General features: G+C 33.9%; 1 protein-coding gene across 2 annotated transcripts; it reads right to left on the reverse strand.

Moving 5' to 3' along the window:
* Nucleotides 1–1,052: 1,052 nt before the first annotated feature.
* Nucleotides 1,053–4,749, reverse strand: LOC141559759 (olfactory receptor 8G1-like). Of its 2 annotated transcripts, none has more exons than XM_074297469.1 (2): nucleotides 4,735–4,749; nucleotides 1,053–1,991 (listed from the first exon to the last, which is right to left on the reverse strand). In XM_074297469.1, exons 1-2 carry the CDS (start codon nucleotides 4,747–4,749, stop codon nucleotides 1,053–1,055), a joined length of 954 nt encoding a protein of 317 aa, XP_074153570.1. The 2 variants fall into 2 exon arrangements, with proteins under 2 accessions (XP_074153570.1, XP_074153569.1); XM_074297468.1 differs by lacking the exon at nucleotides 4,735–4,749 and adding an exon at nucleotides 2,392–2,406.
* Between the last annotated feature and the right edge of the window lie 17,122 nt (nucleotides 4,750–21,871).

Consider the following 21,871-nt stretch of genomic DNA (forward strand, 5'->3'; position numbering starts at 1 on the left):
ATTAATCTTCAATATTCCTACTATCCTCTAGTAAGTATATAGTTTGATAAACCATGACTTCTCAAATGTCATTTGTATTCTTGAATTCAATATCTTGTATGGAATCTTAGGAAACATGGGATTACTGGAAACTGAAGAATTTACCAAAGTTATCAGAGCAGTGGATGGAGTGCTGGGTCTGGAGTCTAAGACTCATCTTCCAGAATTCTAATCTGGCCTCAGGCACTTACTAGCTTTATGATCCTAGTCAAATTACTTAACCCTGTTTGCCACAGGTTAACATTCTTTATATATAAAATGTTCTACAGAAGAAAACAGCAAACCAATCTAGTATCTTTACCAAGAAACCCCAAGTGGGGTCACAAAGTGTCAAACACAACTGAAAAATGACTGAATAATAATAAAAAATCAGAGGCAAGCTTAGTCTATATGAGAGAGAACAAGGAAATCAAATAGGTTAAAGGGACTCAATATTCAGTAAGCATGAGAAATTTGCCTAGGAGATTAAAGTGGCTGATGAAGGTGATAGGAAAAAGGTGGTCTAGGACATAATCCAATAGTAAAGCATCTGAGGAGTGGAGCAACATTTAAAAAAAAAAAAAAAAAAAAAAAAAAAAAAAAAAAAAAAACAACGATTTCAGATTAATTGGGATTACCTAATGGAAGACAGATGAAGTTAAGGAGGAAGAAGCAGAGATAGCACAAATGTATCAGGATCACATTCTAAAGATTAAGGGAAATTATTTGCAGATGAAGCCCTTGAGAAGTGAAAATCTTATATATGATCTGGCATTTATGTCATTCTTAATTCTACCATATTCAGTAGTATATAAAAACTATGAGATATTATTTTATCTGATTATTACAATTCCTCCAAGAGAATCATTATAATAAAAAAAATGAAGGGAAAAACTCTAAGTAAGAAAAGATAATTTTAAAAAAGGGTTAAGAGAAATGTGCATATCAAGAGAGTCCAACATCTGACACAGAAAGACACTTGATCTCACAAATATAACACAATATTTAAAACAGTATCCAACTAATATTTTTCTTCACCATAACATTCTTTTCTCCATGAATTTCTTCATGGCAACTTTGACATCCTTGTTCCTCAGGCTGTAGATCAGGGGGTTCAACATAGGGACAAGGATTGAGTAAAATACAGAGGACACTTTGCCTTGTTCCATGGAACTGACTGAAGAGGGCTGTAAGTACATGAATGCACCAGAACCAAAGAAAAAACTGACAGCTGCCATGTGGGAGCTGCAGGTGCTGAAAGCCTTGGACCTCCCTTCAGTAGAACGGATGCGAAGAATGCTAGAAATAATGAAGATGTAAGAGCTAAGAATAGTCAGAGTTGGGGTGAGGATGTTAAATGCACTGAGGCAAACAACCACCACTTCATTAATATAAGTGCTGGAACAGGAGAGTTCTAGGAGGGGATTGAGATCACAAAAGTAATGGTTGATAACATTGTCCTTACAGAAGAACAGTCTAAGCATGCATCCTGTGTGAGCTGTGGCACCAACAAAGCCCATAAAGTATACACCACTTACCAGCCAAATGCACACTTGATGGGACATAATGACATTATATAGCAGGGGCCTGCAAATGGCAACATAACGGTCATATGCCATAGCTGCTAGCATGTGACACTCTGCAATTACAAAAATGAGGAAGAAATAGAGCTGAGTCATACACTCATTATAGGAAATTATGTTCTTCTCTGACACAAAATTCATCAACATTTTGGGGATGATCACAGTGGAATGACAGAGATCAATGAAAGATAAACTGCTGAGTAAATAGTACATGGGAGTGTGAAGGTGAGACGTGACTCCAATCAATGTTATCATACCCAAATTTCCCACCATGGTAATCACATAGATGCCCAAGAATAATAGTAAGAGGGGAATCTGAAGCACTGGCCAATCTGTTAATCCTGCAAGGATAAACTCAGTCACTACAGAATTATTTCCTGTGTCCATTCTCTGAAATCTTTAGTGACTGAACAAAGCATCACATTAGAGAAAGTTCTTGTGAGTTCTCTTACCCAGAGGAGTTGCATACAGAAGAGGAGACTGATTCCATGATCCTTCAGGCTTGTTTCTGGTGCTTCTGGATGCCCAGTAATATTGGTAGACTCCCAGGAATATGGGAAATTAAAACAACTAATAGGATAAGCTTTGCCTGGTTTTATTTAATTGGACCAGTGATGACTTTTCTTGGGACAGAGATCCCAATATCTAGTAACATTGAGGTATGAGGATACAAGAAAAGAATAAATGCCAATACTTCCTCACAGTCTCTGTCCTGTTTTGGTTCCCTTCCAGAACTTGCTCATGTTTCTAAAATCAACTGAGTTATTAATGACCTTCAAATGAGGCTAACTAGGTACAGTTTCATGATTCTTATAATGTTTTAAGTAATTAAAAAAAAACATTTTACAAACAGGTGTTCAATGATTTCTTGGAGTCACAAAGTAAGAATGTCAATAGAACTGTGGTCTTCTCTTCAAAAAAAGATTCTTGGAAGAGGAAAAGAATAGTTACACTTTGACAGCCATTGTCTCTGCACTTTATTCCATTGCACTTACTCTTCAACAGTCCATGTCAGGAGCTACTGAAGACAATATAGGATGAAGAGGCTATGTTTCCCAGGACCCTAAGATCCTGTGACACTGAGTTTGGAGAAAGGACAGATTGGTTAGACACTAATTATTCAACCTTCTAACAGTTAGGCTCTTCATTAACAATGTCCTAGAGGGGAAATAATGAAGTCAATGCTAGTAATCCTTAGCACGATCCCTAGTGTATCAAACTCCTATTCTAAACATTCTGTGTTACAATTTCTAACTATGGCTTTTTCTAGAGGGTTTACTCTAAATGTAAGGAAGAAAATATCACCCATTAATGACATCAGAGCCGCAGATATATATGAAATGAATTTTATCTCTTGAGAACAGAAAGTCTTGAGAAATATTTAGAAATACTGACAGACTCAGGAAGGTTCTTAGTTCACCTGGGATTTTAGCTCTTCTGGGAAGAAGTCATTGGTATTTGCTCCCCAAGTAGAAGGCTTAATAGGTTTTATTAAGCTAATAAGTCTTTGGCTTATGGTTTAGAGATGAGGGGTCAGACTGAATTCTAAAGCTCTAGGATGAAGAAACTGAAAAGGAAATAAATCATCATTGATTACTCTGTTCTATTTTTACTTTGATTATAGGATTAAACTCCTTTCTTTAGCTCTAATAGCTAAACCAGACTAATATAGTCTCTTAAGTCTAGGTTACCTATATAGTGAATCCATAGAATGATGAGACTTTATCAATATAATATTATTAATTAGTGAATGAGACTTTATCATACACTAATTAATTAATTTTTTTCTTTTGCTAGTACTTCATATTTTCCCAATTACATGCCAAAACAATGTTTAGTATTCATTTTTTACAAGATTTTGAGATGCAAATCTTCCTCCCTTTTTGACTTCTTTTTTTTCTAGATGAATCTTGTTGTTATTTTTTTTAGCTCTATTAAATGATCTTTTGGTAGTTTTATTCAATATGGCACAAAATAAGTAAATTAATATAGGCAAAATTGACATTTTTATTATATTGACTTGGCCTATGTATGAACAAATGATATTTTCCCAGCCGTTTAGATTTGGATTTGGATTTATTTATGTTGAAAAGTTTTTTGTAATTGTATTTATATAGTTACTGGATTATTCTTAGCAAGCAGATTCCCAACTATTTTATATTGTTTACTGTTATTTTAAATGGAATTTCTCTTTCTATCTCTTACTGCTGGGCTTTGTCAGTAACATATAGAAATGCTGATGATTTATTTGGATATATTATATACCCTGAAACTTTACTAAAGTTTTTAATTATTTTAAGTAATTTTTAGTTGATTCTCAAGGGTTCTCAAGGATTGTCAAGATTATATTATCTACAAAAAATGATAATTTTGTTTCATCATTATATATGTTCTAATTCCTTTTACTCATTTTTCTTTTCTCATAGCATCCTTGCTTCACCCCTGATCTTACTGGAAAGATGTGTAGTTTATTCCCATTATAGATAATGCTTGGTGCTAGTTTTAGATACCACTTATCATTTTAAAGAATGTTCCCTTTCTTCATACTCTCTAGTGTTTTTAATAAAAAATGGGTAGTACAGTATTTTGTCAAAAGCTTTTTCAGAATCTATTAAGATAATCACATGATTTCTCTTGGTTTTGTTATTGATATGGTCAATTATATATTTTTAAAAATTTATTTAATATTTTCTCCAGTTACATTCAAAACAAATTTTTTACATTTGTTTTAAAAAAATTTGAGTTCTAGGTTCTCTCCTTTATTGCCACCTACAATTAAGAAACCACATGTGAAATTATGCAAAACATTTACATAAAAGTCAAGTTGCTAAAGAAAACATAGATCTCTCACTCTAATGAATATAAAAACCCTCAAGAAAAATTACTTTAAAAAGAAAAAGACAAAGAGAAAAAGAGAGAGAGAGAGAGAGAGACAGAGACAGAGACAGAAAGCAAGCAAGAAGGTTTCATTCTGTATTCAGACATAATCAGTTCCTTTTCTAAGTATGGATAAGATTTTTCTTCATAAGTTCTTCAGAGTAGTTGTGGATGATTGTACTAATGAGAATAGTAAAGGCATTTATACCTAGTTATCCCAGAACATTGCAATTATTTTGCATACAGTACATTTCACTTTGCTTGAGTTCATGAAGGACTTTCCCGCTTTTTGTTTTTGTTTTTTTTCCCTAAGAGCATCCTGCTCATCATTTTCCATAGAATAATAATATTCCATCATAAAAACATTTTAGTCCATTATGTTGACAGTTTTCCTAATATTGAATCAATCCTGAGATATCCTTGGTATAAATCACACCTGATGACAGTATATAATCCTTGTGATATATTGATGTAATCACCTTGCTGGTATTTTGTTCAAAATTTTTGCATTGATATTCATTAGGGAAAATAGGGCATAATTTTCTTTTTCTGTTTTAGCTCTTTCTGGTTTAGGTATTACCACTATGTTCATGTCATTAAAAAAAGCTTTGTAGGACTCCTTCACCTATGTTTCCAAACAGTTTATATAATATTGGAATTAATTGTTCGTTCAAATGTTAGGGAGAATTCACTTCTGAACCCTTTTGACTACAGGGATTTTTTCTTAGGCCATTTATCAATTGCTTGTTTAATTTCTTTCTTTTTTTTCCCCTAAAATGAGGTTATTTAGTCATTCTGTTTCCTGATCTGTTAATCTGGGCAATTTAAATTTTTGTAAATATTCATCAATTTCACTCAGATTGTCATATTTGTTGGCATTCAATTTGGCAATATATTTCCTAATGAATGCTTTAATTTCTTCCCTTTTTATGGTGATTTAACCTTTTTAAATTTTTTATACTGGTAATTTCATTTTCTTCTTTTAAAAAATAGTTTAATCCATGGTTTATTTTATTGGGCTTTTTTCTTCTTCATAAAACTAGTTCTTAGATTTATTAGCTCAAAATTAGTTCTTTTACTTTGAATATTATTAACTTCATTTTTGATTTTCAGGATTCCCAATTTGGTGCTCACTTTTTAATGTGTTCTTTTTCTTTTCTATTTTTTTTTTGCATGTGCAATTCATTTGTCTGTTATTTTTCTATTTTGTTGGTATAAGAATTTAGAGAAATAAAGTTTCCCATAAGTACTGCTTTGGCTGCATCCCATAAATTTTGATATGTTGTCTCATTGTGGTCATTCTCTTTAATGAAATTACCAAATGATTTTATTATTGGTTCTTTAACCACTTATATTTTAGAATTAGATCATTTGGTTTACAATTAATTTTTAATCTGTCTTTCCACTGTCCTTTGTTCAATGTAGTTATTATATTATGATACTAAAAGAATACATTTAATAATTTTGACTTTCTATAATTAATTTTAAGGCACCCCTTTTATGTAGGTGCCATGTGTTGCTGAGAAAAAGATATATTCCTTTCTGTTCCCCTTCAGTTTTCTCCAAAAATCATATCTAACTTTTTTTAACGTCCCACTTAACTCCTTGGTCTCTTTCTTGTTCATTTTTTGCAGATATTTATTAAATTCTGAGAAGGGACACCTGAGATCCCCGACTAGTGTGGTTTTGCTGTGTATTTTTCCAGTAATTCATTTAATTTCTTCTTTAAGGATTTGGATGGGTGGCAGGTAGCTGGCACAGTAGATAAAGCATCAGGAGGACTTGTGTTCAAATATGACCTCAAACATTTAACACTTCCTAGTGGTATAACTCTGGGCAAGTCACTTAACCCCAATTGCCTCAGCAAAAAAAAAAAAAAAAAAAAAAGTGGATGCTCAGAATTGGCTCAAATAGGAAATAACATACATACATTTATCTTACCCTGCAAGAAAATAAGAGGAGGGGGCAGGGAGATGTGATATGGTGATATGGGAAGGATTGGAGGGTGATAAAGAAGAGGGTATAGTAGAGGAGGGAGTGGTCACTAGCTAAATACTTTTGAGGAGGGTAAAAGGAAAAAGAGAATAAATGGTGGGAATACAATTAGTGAATTTAAAAAAAATGAAGCAAGTTTCACTGATGAAATATTATTGTTCTCTGAGAAATGATGAGCAGAATGCTCTCAGGGAAAAAAAAAAAAATATATATATATATATATATATATATATATATACATATATATATATATGTATATATATATATATATATATATATATATATATATATATATATCTGGAAAGTCTTCCATGAACAAAGTGTGATATATTGTACAAAAAGTAATAGCAAGGTTCTGGGATGAGCAGCTGTAAATAACTCTATTATTCTTATTAGTACTATCATCCACAACTACTCTGAAGAACCTGAGATGAAAAATCTGTCCATACCCAGAGAAGGAACTAATTGTGTCTAAATACAGATCAAAGCCATATCTCTATTTCTCTATATCTATTTTAACTTAATTTTTCTTGAAGATTTTTATTTTCATTAGAGTGGGAGATCTATGTTTTCTTTTTCAACTTGACTTTTATGGAAATGTTTTGTATAACTTCATATATGGTTTCTTAATTGTAGGTTGGAATAAGAGAGAGAATTTAGAACTCAAAAATCTTAAAAATAGATGTTAAAAATTGTTTTGACTATAATGGAGAAAACATAAATAAATTTAAAAAATAATTTGGATGCTATACTACTTGATGCATCTATGTTTAGTTTTGTTATTTCTTCAGTGTCTATGGTACTTTTTAGCAAGATGTGGTTTCCATCCTTATCTCTTTTACTTAGTTGTATATTTGTTTTTGCTTTATCTGAGATAAGAATTTTTACTCCTACTTCAGCTAAAACATAATATATTCTGCTCTGGTTTCTTACACATTCTGTGCATGCCTCTTTTCAAGTGTGTTTCTTATAAACAACATATTGAAGCTAGTATCACAGGAATAATAAGTGTGTTTTAAGGAGTAAGGTGCAAGGTTAGTATGACAGTAGGAGTTGAAGACAAGAGAAAAATTCTAAATCAAATATTGAACTCATTGTGGAAGAAAGAAGAGTGACCTGAAAGTCTACTCAACAATAACTACCAGGATTTTGAATGGGTGATTGATATAGATAGTATGATCCTCAAAGGAAAAGAGATTGTTGAGTGAGTGAGAAAGGGGGAGAATCCAGAAATGATAATGGGGAGAAATGGGAACCAACTTTCCAGCTTTGATGATTTTGCTGAGGAGAATGAGTGAAGATATAGGGAGTACTGGAAAAGGGTTGCCAAGGAGGTTATGTCTTCATGGGAAAGCCAAATTTCAGTAAGTGCTACCTGATGGAAGGAGTGGGTAAGAAACAGATTTAAGATAAAGGAGAGTTTGTTGCTTATGGAACAGGCATTCCAGAGGGCACATTAAAAGAGCTGGGTGGAATTAGGGTGAGACCGTGGTGTGGGATAGTTGAGCCGGATGGGAATGAAAGATTGAAAAGTAGGAGGTATGGAATGATGTTTGAATGATGACTCAATGGAATTCAAAGTCAGTGGGATGTGAAGAATATGACCAGAGGTGAAAATGTTCACAAAGTGGAGTACACCACTCCTTTGTTCTCAAAGGAGGGGCACAGCAGAAAATAGGAGGTTGGAAGTAAAGAGACAAACAGCTACAAAAGAATTGTACTTTAAACAATCTTGCTTTATTGAATTATTGACCTTTGGGGAGGTGTAAAGAAGTTCTTGTAAACAAAAGAAATATTAATACTATAACAAAATAAAAGTGAAGTGAGACAGGACTTTGTGAAAGTCCTAAGCCTCACATTCTTCTCCAGAAATATCTGGGTCCAGTAGTGGGCCCAGAATGGGCCTAGGATGACTGGGAAGGGCTCTGGATGCAATAGTTTTTTTTGTCTTTTTACAATAAGGTTTGGGGGCAGCTAGGTGGCACAGTGGATACAGCACCAGCCCTGAATTCAGGAGGACTCGAGTTCAAATTTGGTCTCAGACACTTAACACTCCCTAGCTGTGTGACCCTGGGCAAGTCATTTAATCCCAGCCTCAGAAAAAGAAAAATAAAACAAAAATAAGATAAGGTTTGTATTAGGTCTCATTTTGACTGAGGCAACACTCATTAACACTGATTAAGGCTAGATAAGAAAGAAGGAAAAACACAGCCTTTTTTACCTAGTCAAAAGAAATCAGTCTAGGAAGGGACAACTTTCAGTTTCTGGTCAAAATAAAACAATTACTATTTACATTCACTCTGATTAACCAGGACCCAAACAAGGCCTAGGATCTAATTTAACTAATTAACAAAACCTAGTTAATGAAGGAGGAAGGAAGGAAAGAAGCAGGAAAGAAAAGGAGGAAGGATGGGAGGGAAGAAAGGAGAAAACAAAAGGGGAAGGAAAAAAAGAAAGGAGATAGGGAGGGAGGGAAAATAGGAATAAAGAACTCTATTGCTCAATTGTCCAGTTGCAATTGTATCCCTGTCCCTACTGAGGCAGCTCCTGTTCTTATTCACAGATATTATTGTTTGTCTTTCATTTTAGAAAAAGACCATGACATCAAGGAGATGATGCCATAACATGCAAGTGAATCAGACTGAAGTGAAGGGGAACTGTGCAAAGTCATCAGCCTCATTTTCTCCTCCAGTGCCATATAGGTCTAACGACAAGTCATACATCAGGACAATTGGAGATGACTCTCGATTCAATGGGAGATTTTGGTCTTTTCTGAAGAAAGATAAAGTTTAAGAAAGGTATTATCCTTGCTCTCATGGAGCTTACATTCAAGTATATTTATGAAAAAAAATAACTACTATAAAAATACAGTAAAATTATATAGTATGTGACCTACATACAAGCCTTCCCTATTATAAATTATCTTTTTAAATTACCTGATTCTATCTTCTGATCCTAAGAGTTCATAAGACTAGATCCACATGGATTTTAATTTATTTGTTAAGTACAGCAAATAGTTCTCACCTAAGTATTTGGAAAGCTAGAAGTTATAGAACAGGCCTCTCTCATGTGTGAAGTACGGAGAAAGACTATATCAATCATCCAGTTAGAAGGAGTAGGGTAAGTTTCTGATTTCCTCTTTTACTATCATTTTCATAAAGACTTTTGTCTTAGACTTTAGAATTTGTTGATTTTGATCAATTTTCAGTGATGCCATTTCCTTCTTAGGACAGAGCAAGATGATTTTCTCTTGAGCCTTTTAAAGATGATGAACAGGGACAAACAAGGCTGCATGACTCGTTGAGGGTCACACAGCTTTTAAGAGTCTGAGGACAGATTTGAACTCAGGAAGACTCATCTTCCAAACTTCAAGTTATAGACCTATCCAGTATGCTACCCAGCTGCCCAGAAATTGTTTTGCCAACACATTAAAGAAAAAAATGCAACCAAACACATTATACATATTATGCTCACTCTTGTTCTTCCTCTCTTTCCATCTTTCTGTCTCTGTCTCTCTCTCTCTCCCCATCTCCCTCCCTCTCTCCTCCCCACTTCCCTCCCTCTCTCTTCTCCTTCCCTTCCTCTCTCTCTTTCTCCTCTCCCTCTGTCTCTCTCCCCTTCTCTCTGTCTCTCTCTGTGTCTCTCTTTTTATCTTGGTCTCTTAAGTATAAATTTTTTTTCAAAGAAAAGAGAAAAAGATAATTATTAAGAACATTAAGTTTTGTAACGTGCTCTCCTGGCAATTACAATTACTAGTCTGTCCTAGACCCACCAGAGTACCTTTGACCACTGTCCTTTGCAGTGTGAACTCTACCCGGCTCGCCTCCTCTGAGGCCTTCTAAGGTCTGGCCACAATCTCTTGAATCTATAGTTTAATAACCGGTAGTGCACTCAAGAACAGCCACGTGTAATCTTAAAAGCCTTTATTATACCTACTCACATAATGCCCTAACTGATGCCCTGACTTGTTGGTTCCCGAGTGAACACCTGGTCAGAAGACCCATGTGTTCACTGCCAAAATCCTTACCTCTTTTGGCTATCCATCTCGGCTTAGCCACCCAGGCTAGGGAGCCAGGGTGAAGAGCGCCAGATTAAAGAGGGCGATTGCTGCCTGCAGTGGGCTTACATAGGGCCTGTGAGGTCACACACACAGCCAATCAGCGAGAGAGTCACCCATTACGAAGCTATCTCAATATGGCCAGGATCCCGCCCAAGGGCAGTCCTAATATCCACAGAAATTACTTCCGGGCCTCAATCTCCCGATGCGCTGTGGCACCCATTAAAGGCCCCTTACGAAGTTTCTCTTTGATATTCATACCCAAAGATAACAGTTTTTGCCTTTGTGTGTCTTATGTTGTGTGTCTTATGTTTTGTGAGGTTCTTATTCATTATTAGTGATGCTAATATTTCTATTCAATTTAGTTCAACAATTTTCTTTCATGTGACTGCTCTAGGTAAGACAATGGTAGGTACTGAGAATAATGCAATGAAAATTGAGAACTTCTTTTTCAAGAAAATAATAATCCCTGGGGAAAAAACATAGCAGTATGCACTCAGTAAGTCAAAACAATAAAAAAAAATACAAAGTCACTATAGTAGAAGAAATACAGAAATACAAACAATTGAGGGAATAAAGATATCTTATAGAAGAGATGGCATTTGAATGAAACCTTGAAGGAAAATCAGATAGATAGAGATATAAAGACAAAGATAGAGACAGAAACAGATAGAAATAGAGATATATACAAAGAAATATTGAGACAGAAAATAAAAGGAAAAACTTCCAGATAGGAGAGTATAGGAACAAGAATGTAATTAGAAAAATTAATCTTGTTAGGGTTATGGACCACCTCTTTCTCAAAATGATAAGAGAATGACAAATGATACTAAGAGTAGTTGAAGTATAAAATTAGAGAAAAAAGAGACCTTACAGCAGATAGCTATTCAGTAAGTAACATGCTAAAGTTTTCAGTTTCTTGAGGTGAAGTTAACCCAACAATATTAGGGATCTCAGGTTGGTGTTGCAGGTATGGTGAAAGAATTTGTAAACTCAGTTTGTCTCCTAGCTAAAGGACAAAAATGTATTACCACTACTAACAGCAGATTAAGTTCCAAAAAAATTTAGCAAAAAACCAGGAACTGGAAGGTAAATTTATAGGGAAAAGCTAGAGAAAACAGGCACTTCATGTCATTGATATGCTAATTTTATGGCTTAAAGGTGGAATTAAAGAATAATCTGTTTCTGACTTTGTGTGCAAGTGCAATACCCACAATTCTCTGGGCAGAGTTCACAGAGGAACTTTCTGGAGGTGTGTTTTTAGGCCTGAAATATCACTAGGTTAAGTGGCAGACACCCAATTTTGTTCTGTGCCCATGTCAACTTTAAGCACCTCGTTATTGTTGCTCATTAGTTTCAGTAACCCAGGTATCACAGACCAACAGGCTGCTATCTGACAACCAGCAATATTTATGGCCTTAGCATACTGGTCAGATGGAGTAAACTGGCGCAAGATAACCTAGGGGAAGAAATATATCATTTATAATTACATCACTCCCAAGGCCAGGTGGCCTTATGATTATTGCTCCATTCTCTCTGGGAGTTGCACCATATAAAGTTGAGATGGTTGAGAAAAGGTAGTATAAGTGGCCCAAGGAGAAAAGAAATTCTGAAACAAGCAGTGTGAAAAATGTAATAAAACTCAATCAGTGAACAGTGAGAAGATTAGGATGACGCCTTGAGGGCTTCCCCAAAATTAGATTACATAAATTTATAGGGGACTTGTTATCCTCTAATGACATTTAGCAACAAACAAATAAAATGAACAAGTAAGTTTAAGGGTCCCATGTTTCTAAAGAAATGAGTGGTTATAAGAAATAGTGATGTTGAATATGAGATAGTGTATGGAATAAAGTCGAACTAGTAACTGTATGGAGAATTTTGTGAACAGAGAAAAATAAAGCCAGAGCAGGGAAAATGAATAGGAAAATCAGAAAGTAATGAAGTGATGGTAAGTAAAAAGTGAAAACAATATGCATTGAGGCAAGGGAGAGATGAAAGGATAAAAGAGTAAGATTTGAGATAAAGAATTTCAAAGGTTAGGATTAAAGAAGGTGATAGGTAAAAATTAAATCAAATGTATCATCATGAGTGTGATTAAAGGAGGAATGAAGGGACAATCATAAGAACTGAGAAGGGTGATGAAATAGAAGGCCATAGTGTTGGAAGAGATACCAACATATATGATGAAGCTCCAAAGTATGAATGTAAAGATTGGGGTAGAAATGAAGATTGTAAATCAGATGATTAATTACTTGAAAAGGCAAGGTTATCTTGGTGTCACCAAATAATGGTAAACAGGCTATTAATCTGGGTGATATCAAGGAAAATGGAGGATCAAAAGAGGAGAGACACCTAAGTTTCAGTGGCAGAAAAAAAGGATTTGAAAATAGCAGTGAAGAGCAAGGAATTTGTCTGCTTCATCTTCCTTTGAGATGTGCTATCAAAATGTTAAAAATTGCATTCAATATTGAAGAAGGTAGTCAATTTGTAGCAATATCCTCTAGTCAAAACAAGCCTCTATGTTTAAGTCCATTTTTTGAAGTGACTATACTGGGTAGTGAGACAGGCTTGCAACTAGAAAAGGAAATTCTGCCAGCCAATACTAAAAATTGCCTGAGGTTTTTCTGTAATTACTTGTTTTCTGCCCTTTTCTAATCTCAATCTTCTCATTAATAAAGAGAAGGAAATGGGACTATTCCCTTCTTTCTTTGTACATACCCTGACACTCTTCTTATAGTACCATATTCCCAACTTTTGTATTGACTAAAGCTTCCCTTTCTTCCATCTTTAATATATGTTTTAAAAACCTATATTGGTTGCTGAGGCCCTTGCAGCTTTCTCCCTTCTTTCATCACAACTCTTTCTTAGTGATCTTAGAATTTCAATTTGCAGAATTTAATGTTATACCTGAATTGCTGATTCCCCTTAGATTTTTAAGCCATTCTATGTATTCTTCATATGAAATCGTTTAAAAAAATCTGTTCTCTTCAAATAGAGGATATTCATCTGACAATTTTTTACTTTCTTTTCTTCTGTCATATCATTATGATACAATAGTCACTTCTTTGTGAAATTCCTATTATTTCTACCCCTCCAATCAATTTCTACCTGTTGGAAAGAATTATAACAGATAGAATTGCTAATTCTACCTCTGAGATTCTATAATTTTGGGAGCTCTGAACTAGATAAGCATTTTATTTTTCATGTTACTGCTTCATATCATTTCTGGCTTTAATACCTTAGTGCCTACCTTAGCAATTCTTATTTCTTACATTTTCATCCTGGCCAGCATCCTCCCCATCAGGTCTACAGAAGGCAGATTCAAAACCTTTGGCACCTGTAGCTCCTTTCTGTGGCAATCTTTTTTGGGCCAATTACATTCATGTACTTCAAACCACATTCTAGTCAGTCTATGGAACAAGAGAAGGTATCTTCAGTATTTTATACAACTGTGATTACTATGTTGAATCCCTTGATCTGTAATCTGAGAAATAAAGCTGTAAACAAAGCAATGAGGAAAGTTCTTAGAGGAAGGGAGTTTTGAAAATGGTATTTACTATTAGAGAGAATAAGTAGATGGAAAGGTAGGCTCTATGAGTTTGTATTATCCTATAATAATGACTTCTCCTTTGATAATACTTGAATTTAATCAAATGCTTTTGCATTTATTATTTCATTTTAACTTTACAACCTACTTAACTGCAAGAATTTTTGTTTCTACTTTTAAAAATAGTGAGTCTTCAAAAAGTTCTATAACCTGTTATAACAGGTTACAGATTACAGGTCACAAATTAAGTTGATAAGTATTGAGATAGAATTCACTTTTTCATCACATCATTATTATCATCAAAATCATCATCATGATCAACAAAAACTTCATCATCATCATCCACATGTTTTTATCAAGTCAATATTGCATTATGGTACCTGAGTGTTGGAAAAATCTAAAGAAAAATAAGGTCGTTGTCTACCTTTGAGAAATCAATAAATTATTTGTGGAGTCAAAATACAAATAAAAGAAAAATAGATAGCTGTATAATATTTTCCATGTGTAATTTAGACTTTATAAAAGTAAATTACTTTATTTTTTGGAATTTTTAAAAAACTTTTTATTTTCAAAATATATACATAGACATTTTTCAACATTCATCCTTGCAAAATCTTATATTTCAAAATTTTTCTCCCTCCCTTCATCTCCCTCCCTCCCTTAGATAGCAAGTAATCCAATATATGTTAAACATATGTAATTTTTTCTATATACATTTTTACAATTATCATGCTAAACAAGAAAAATCAAATCAAAAAGGAAAAACACGAGAAAGAAAAAAAATGCAAGCAAACAACAACAAAAATTTGAAAATACTATGCTGTGATCCACATTCAGTCTCCATAATCCTCTCTTTGGATGCAGATGCTTCTTTCACAAGACCATTGGAACTAGCTTGTATCACCTTGCTGTTGAAAAGAGCCAAGTCCATCAGAATTGATCATCATATCTTATTGTTGCTGTGTACAATGTTCTAGGGAAGTAAATTTCAAAATGCTAATTGAGAATCACATGATCTCTAAGTTGGAAGGGGTCTCAAAGCCACATATCCTACATACAATTTAAAAAAAATTCCCCTTTATAACATTCAGCAAATGATCATCCAGTGTTCCTTAAATATATTCAGTGAGGACTAATCCACAATATATTTGGACAACCCATTTCTCTTCTGCATAGATGTCATTAATAGAAAGATTTTTTTGTATCAAATCTAAATTTATCTATAACTTTTTCCTATTTTTCTTTATACCTTCTTGTGGACAAATAAAACAGCATATGAGAATACTTTACAACTAAAAATTGCCATCATTTTTCTTGAATTCTTTTAATCTTCAGGCTAAACATAGCGAATTTCCTAAATGTCTTAAGAATATATCTTATCTTAAGAAATAAAAGAGATTATAGATAAGATAGTAGAATGAAATGGGAAATTTTTGCTGAATAGTTCCAACATCTCCTTCTAAGATTTGTAAATTAATTCTTAATAGAATAACCAACAAAAAATCACAATTTTTTTTTTTTTAACAGAAAGTCAGCTTAGAAAGATAAAAAATAGGCATGCAAATACTGAGGTGGGACTGGGGTGAAAGCAGCATTGTGATGCACATTGGAGTCAGTGACAATAGCTGTGGTTGAAATAAGGAGGGCCTAGCACCCAGGGACAGTAAGGGACCTAACCAACTGATCAGAAAAAAATTACAGGAGACCCCTGTACTAGTACAGGGTACAATTCCTTTGCCTGCTCCCTATTTTCAGTATGGTGAGAAAGGTTTATAGTCTCAAGACAGAAGGGAACCTGAGGAAGGACCCAAATGCAAATCATGGGGATAACAAACAGAACTTTTCCCAGATCATACATTTTTGGAAGCACTAAAAATCTCTATATCTATTTGTGAAAATCATAGAATATAAATGTCATAAGATCAAGTAAAACATCCTTTCTCCACTCCCAACCACTAAAAGTGAACAAAACCCAATTCTAATCAAAGTCAAGACCAAGACTTAAAAATGAACAAATAACAACAACAAAAGAATGTGACCACTAAAAAGATATTAAGATGATAGGGAAGTTCAAAACAAACTCAAAAGCTAATGGTATAAAAAATTTCTACAGGTTGAACCTGAAAGAAAATGCAGATTGAGTACAACCTTAATAAAAATTCCTAAAAGTGCATTTTTATAAAAAAAATGATACAGGAAAAATTGGGAGGCAAGTGAGAATAACACAAGAAATTATGAAAATTATTAACTTCATAAGAGGCACAAAAATATTGAAGAAAATACTCCTTAAAAATCAGAATTGAACTTCTGGCCGAGATGGCAGAGAGGAGGCTCCATGTTTTCTCTCAGAATTTATTTCATGACAAGCCTTGGAATTAGTGCTTGACCAGAAAAAAACACACAAATAACTACTAACAGAAGACATCCTTGAAATTTGCCAGAAAAGGTCTGTTTTTGCTTGGGGGCAGGACGAACAGATGGAGCGCAGGCTGAGGGCAAACAGGAGAGCTTGGAAGGCAGCTCACATTTTGAAGACCAAACAGGGAGGAGTGTGATTTCTGCCCTTTCTTCAGAATGACCTTTACCACAGTGTGGATATTCTGTCTTGGCAGCAAGCCAGGATCAGTAGAGAAGCTGTAAACACAGGAGGTAAAGACTATAACCAGATGTGGCCACCCCCACCCAAAGTATGTCAGTGCGTTCTTAGAGCCATTGCTGCCCTGCTAGTGCCTTGCTGCTGTCCCCCGCAGTCTGTAGAGGAAGCCCGGTAATACCATCCAGCCCCATTCCCCCCCCCAAAAAAAAGCAGACCATTTGTTTTTCTTGTTAGTTTGTTTTCTTTGAGTCTTCTCTGACAAAATGAGCAAAAAATTTAAAAAGAACTCTAACCATTGATAGCTTCTATATGGATAGAGAGCAGATTTTTAAGCCTTGAGGAGACTAAAAACAGACTCTCCCCAGATGAATCCCCAAAGGGGGATATGATCTGCTCCTCAATACACAAGACTCTCATAGAAGAAAATAAAAAGGCTCTCACAAGAGAGCTAGAAGAGAAATGGGAAAAGGAAAGGGAAAATTGGCAAGAGAGTCTCTATAAGTCATCCCACTCATTTAAAGATAGAGTGGATAAAGAAATCAAATACTTGAAAAACAAAATTAGTGAGTTGGAAAAAGAAAATAGCTCTCTAAAAAATAAAATTGGCAAAATGGAAAAAAGTCCATAGAACAAAACAATTCACTTAAAAACTCAATTGGACAATTACAAAAAGAAATTAAAAAGTGAGTGAAGAAAATACATCATTGAAAATCAGAATCGAACAAGTAGAATTGAATAACTCAAGGAGACATCCAGAATCAGTCGAGCAAAACAAAAAAAATGAAACAATGGAAAAAAATGTCAAATACTTTCTTGGGAAAACAACAGACCTAGAAAATAGATCCAGGAGAGACAATTTGAGAATAATTGGACTCTCTGAAAAATATGATGAAAAAAAGAGCCTGGACACTATTTTCCAGGAAATTATCAAAGAGAACTTCCCAGATGTTTTAGAAACAGAGAGTAAAATAGACATTGAAAGAATTCATTGATCACTTACTGAAAGGGACCCTAAAATCAAAACACCAAGAAATATATTCCAAATTCCAGAACCATAAAATGAAGGAAAAAATACTCTAAGCTGCTAGAAAAAATCAATTCAAATATGGAGGAACTACAATAAGGATTACCCAGGATCTAGCAGCGTCTACATTAAAGGATCAAAGAGCTTGGAATATGATATTCTAAAAGGCTAAGGCACATGGTATGCAGCCAAGAATAACTTACCCAGAAAAAAGGAGCATCTTTTTCCAGGGAAGAAGATGCACATTCAACAAAATAAAGGAATTCCATCTATTCTTGATGAGAAAGCTGAATCTGTTGTGACCCTGGATATCTTAGAATCAGCTGGAGTCAAGATAAGCAAAATCTTTATTCTTGGTTTTTTGGGGTTGCCATCAGGGGATTAGATCTAGCAATCTCACACCTCCTTCCTCTTTCTCCACCACCAAAAGAATGATCCTGCCTGTCCTACTCTACTCTCTCATCTCTCTCTTTTCCTTCTTTGTCCACACCCACCTATCCAGCATAGAATAGTTGGGGAGGGTCATTCTCCAAGCATATGTTTATAGAGAATTGTCCAATTGGTAATTCACTCTATGTGCTAGGTTACCTTGCATCTGCTCAGTTCTAGCCCTTTACAGGATCTAAACAAAAAGTTTGATCTCCAAATATAGAACTCAAGAGATTTCTAAAAAGGTAAAAAGAAATCTAGAAAATCTTGTATAGTGAAACTCCTTCCACTTCATTGAAAAGTGGGAGGTGAAAAGTGAAAAGGGAAGGAGTAAGCTAAGTGGAAGGGAATACAGAAATTGTAAGGAAAAGGGGTAAAATAGGGGGAGGAACTCTAAGATGGGGGAGGGATACTGAAAAGGGAGGGCTGTGAGAAGCAAGTAGTGCTCACAGGTTTAATACTGAGGAGGGGGGTAAGGGGGAAGGAATGGAGAAAAGCATAAGCAGGGGTTAACAAGATGGTAAGTAATACAGAATTAGTAATTTTAATCATAAATAATTTTAACAATAAATGTGAATGGAGTAAACTCCCCCATAAAGAGGAAGCAGTTAGCAGACTGGATTAAAAGCCAGAATCCTACAATAAGTTCTTTACAGAAAACACATTTTAAACAGGGTGATACATACAGAGTAAAGGTAAAAGGTTGGAGCAGAATCTTCTATGCTTCAAGTGAAGCCAAAAAAAGCAGGAGTAGCCATCCTCATCTCAGATCAAGCAAAAGCAAAATTTGATCTAATTAAAAGAGATAAGAAAGGAAACTATATCTTGCTAAAGGTAGCATAGACAATGAAGCAATATCAATACTAAACATATATACACCAAGTGGTATAGCATCTAACTTCCTAAACGAGAAGTTAAGAGAGTTGCAAGAAGAAATAGACAGCAAAACTATAATAGTGGGGGATCTCAATCTTGCACTTTCAGAATTAGATGAATCAAAATCACAAAACAAATAAGAAATTAAAGAAGTAAATAGAATATTAGAAAAAATTAGGTATAAAGATCTTTGGAGAAAACTGAATGGCAACAGAAAGGAGTATACTTTCTTCTCAGCAGTTCAGGGAACCTATACAAAAATTGACCATATATTAGGACATAAAGACTTCAAAATTAAATGCAGGAAGACAGAAATAGTAAATGCTTTCTTTTCAGTTCATTATGCAATAAAAACTACATTCAACAAAAAGTTAGGGGAAAATAGACCAAAAGTAATGATTGGGTGAAACAGCAAATTATAAACACAATTAATAGTTTCACTCAAGATGATGACAACGATGAGACATCATACCAAAATTTGTGGGATGCAGCTGAAGTGGTAATAAGGGGAAATTTTATATCTTTAGAGGCTTACTTGAATAAAATAGAGAAAGAGCAGTTCAATGAATTGGCTTGCAACTTAAAAAGTTAGAAAAAGAACAAATTAAAACCCCCCAATCAAATACTAAACTTGAAATTCTAAACTTAAAAGGAGAAATTAATAATATTGAAAGTAAAAAAAAAACTATTGAATTAATAAATAAAACTAAGAGATGGTTTTATGATTAGAAAAAGGAAAGAGGAAAATCAAATTGTTAGTCTTAAAGATGAAAAGGGAGAACTTGCCATCAATGAAAAGGAAATTAGAGCAATAATAAGGACATACTTTGCCCAACTTTATGCCAATAAATTTGATAACCTAAGTGAAATGGATGGCTACCTCCAAAAATATAGGCATCGCAGATTAACATAGAAGGAAGTAAATTCTTAAATAGTCCCATTTCAGAAAAAGAAATAGAACTAGCTATTAATCAACTCCCTAAGAAAATATCCCCAGGACCAGATAGATTTACATCTAAATTCTACCAAACATTTAAAGAACAATTAGCCCCAATGTTCTATACACTATTTGAAAAAATAGGGAATGAAGGAATCCTACCAAATTCCTTTTATAACACAGACATAGTACTGATACCTAAACCAGGTAAGTTGAAAATAGAGAAAGAAAATTATAGACCAATCTCCTTAAAGAATATTGATGCTAAAATCCTAAATAAGATATTAGCAAAAAAACTACAGAAAATCAAACCCAGGATAATACACCATAATCAAGTGAGATTTATATTAGAAATGCAGGGCTAGTTCAATATTAGGAAAACTATTAGTATAATTGACCATATTAATAACCAAATTAATAAAAACCATATGATCATCTCAATAGCTGCAGAAAAAAGCATTTGATAAAATCCAACATCCATTTCTATTAAAAACCACTTGAGAGCATAGGAATAAATGGACTTTTACTTAAAATAATTAGTAGCATCTATTTAAAATCATCAGTAAGCATCATATGTAATGGGGATAAGCTGGAACCATTCCCAATAAGATCAGGAGTGAAACAAAGTTGCCCACTATCACCATTACTATTCAATATTGTATTAGAAATGCTAGCTTTGGCAATAAGAGTTGAGAAAGAGATTAAAGAAATTAGAGTATGTAATAAGGAAACCAAATTATCACTCTTTGCTGATGATATGATGGTATACTTAAAGAACTCCAGAGATTCAACTAAAAAGCTATTAGAAATAATCTACACCTTTAGCAAAGTTGCAGAATACAAAATAAAGCCACATAAATCACCAGCATTCTTATATGTCACTAACAAAATCCAACAGTTAGAGTTAGAAAGAAATTCCATTTAAAGTAATTACCAATAGTATAAAATATTTAGGAATTTATCTGCCAAGGGAAAATCAGAAACTATATGAGCAAAACTATAAAACACTCTCCACACAAATAAAGTCAGATCTAACTAATTGGAAAAAATATTAAATGCTCTTGGATAAGGTGAGCAAATATAATAAAGATGACAATCTTTACACTAATCTATTTATTTATTTATTTATCTATTTATTTAGTGCTATACTAATCAGATTCCTAAAAAAAACTATTTTAATGACCTAGAAAAAATAACAACAAAGTTCATATGGAAAAACAAAAGGTAAAGAATTTCAAGGGAATTAATGAAAAAAATATCAAATGAAGGTGGCCTAACTGTACCAGATCTAAAATTATATTATAAAGCAGTGGTTACCAAAACCATTTGGTATTGGCTAAGAAATAGACTAGTTAATCAATGGAATAGGTTAGGTTCAAAGGACAAAACATTCAATAACTTTAATAATCTAGTATTTGAGAAGCCCAAAGACCCCAGCTTTTGGCATAAGAACTCACTGTTTGACAAAAATTGCTGGGAAAATTGGAAATTAGTATGGCAGAAACCAGGCATTGACTCACCTTAACACCATACACCAAGATAAGGTCAAAATGGGTTCATGATCTAGGCCTAAAGAATGAGATTATAAATAAAAAGAACATAGGATAGTTTATCTCTCAGAACTGTGGAAGAGGGAGGAATTTATGACCAAAGAAAAATTAGAGATCATTATTGATCACAAAATAGAAAATTTTGATTATATCAAATTGAAAAGTTTTTGTACAAACAAAACTAATGCAGACAAGATTAGAAGAGAAGCAATAAACTGGGGAAACATTTTTACAATCAAAGATTCTGATAAAGGCCTCATGTCTAAAATATATAAAGAATTGACTCTAATTTATAAGAAATCAAACCATTCTCCAATTGATAAATTGTCAAAGTATATGAACAGACAATTTTCAGATGAAGAAATTGAAACTATTTCTA

The sequence above is a fragment of the Sminthopsis crassicaudata genome, chromosome 3, assembly GCF_048593235.1.
Source record: "Sminthopsis crassicaudata isolate SCR6 chromosome 3, ASM4859323v1, whole genome shotgun sequence".
In the NCBI taxonomy this organism is placed as follows: domain Eukaryota; kingdom Metazoa; phylum Chordata; class Mammalia; order Dasyuromorphia; family Dasyuridae; genus Sminthopsis; species Sminthopsis crassicaudata.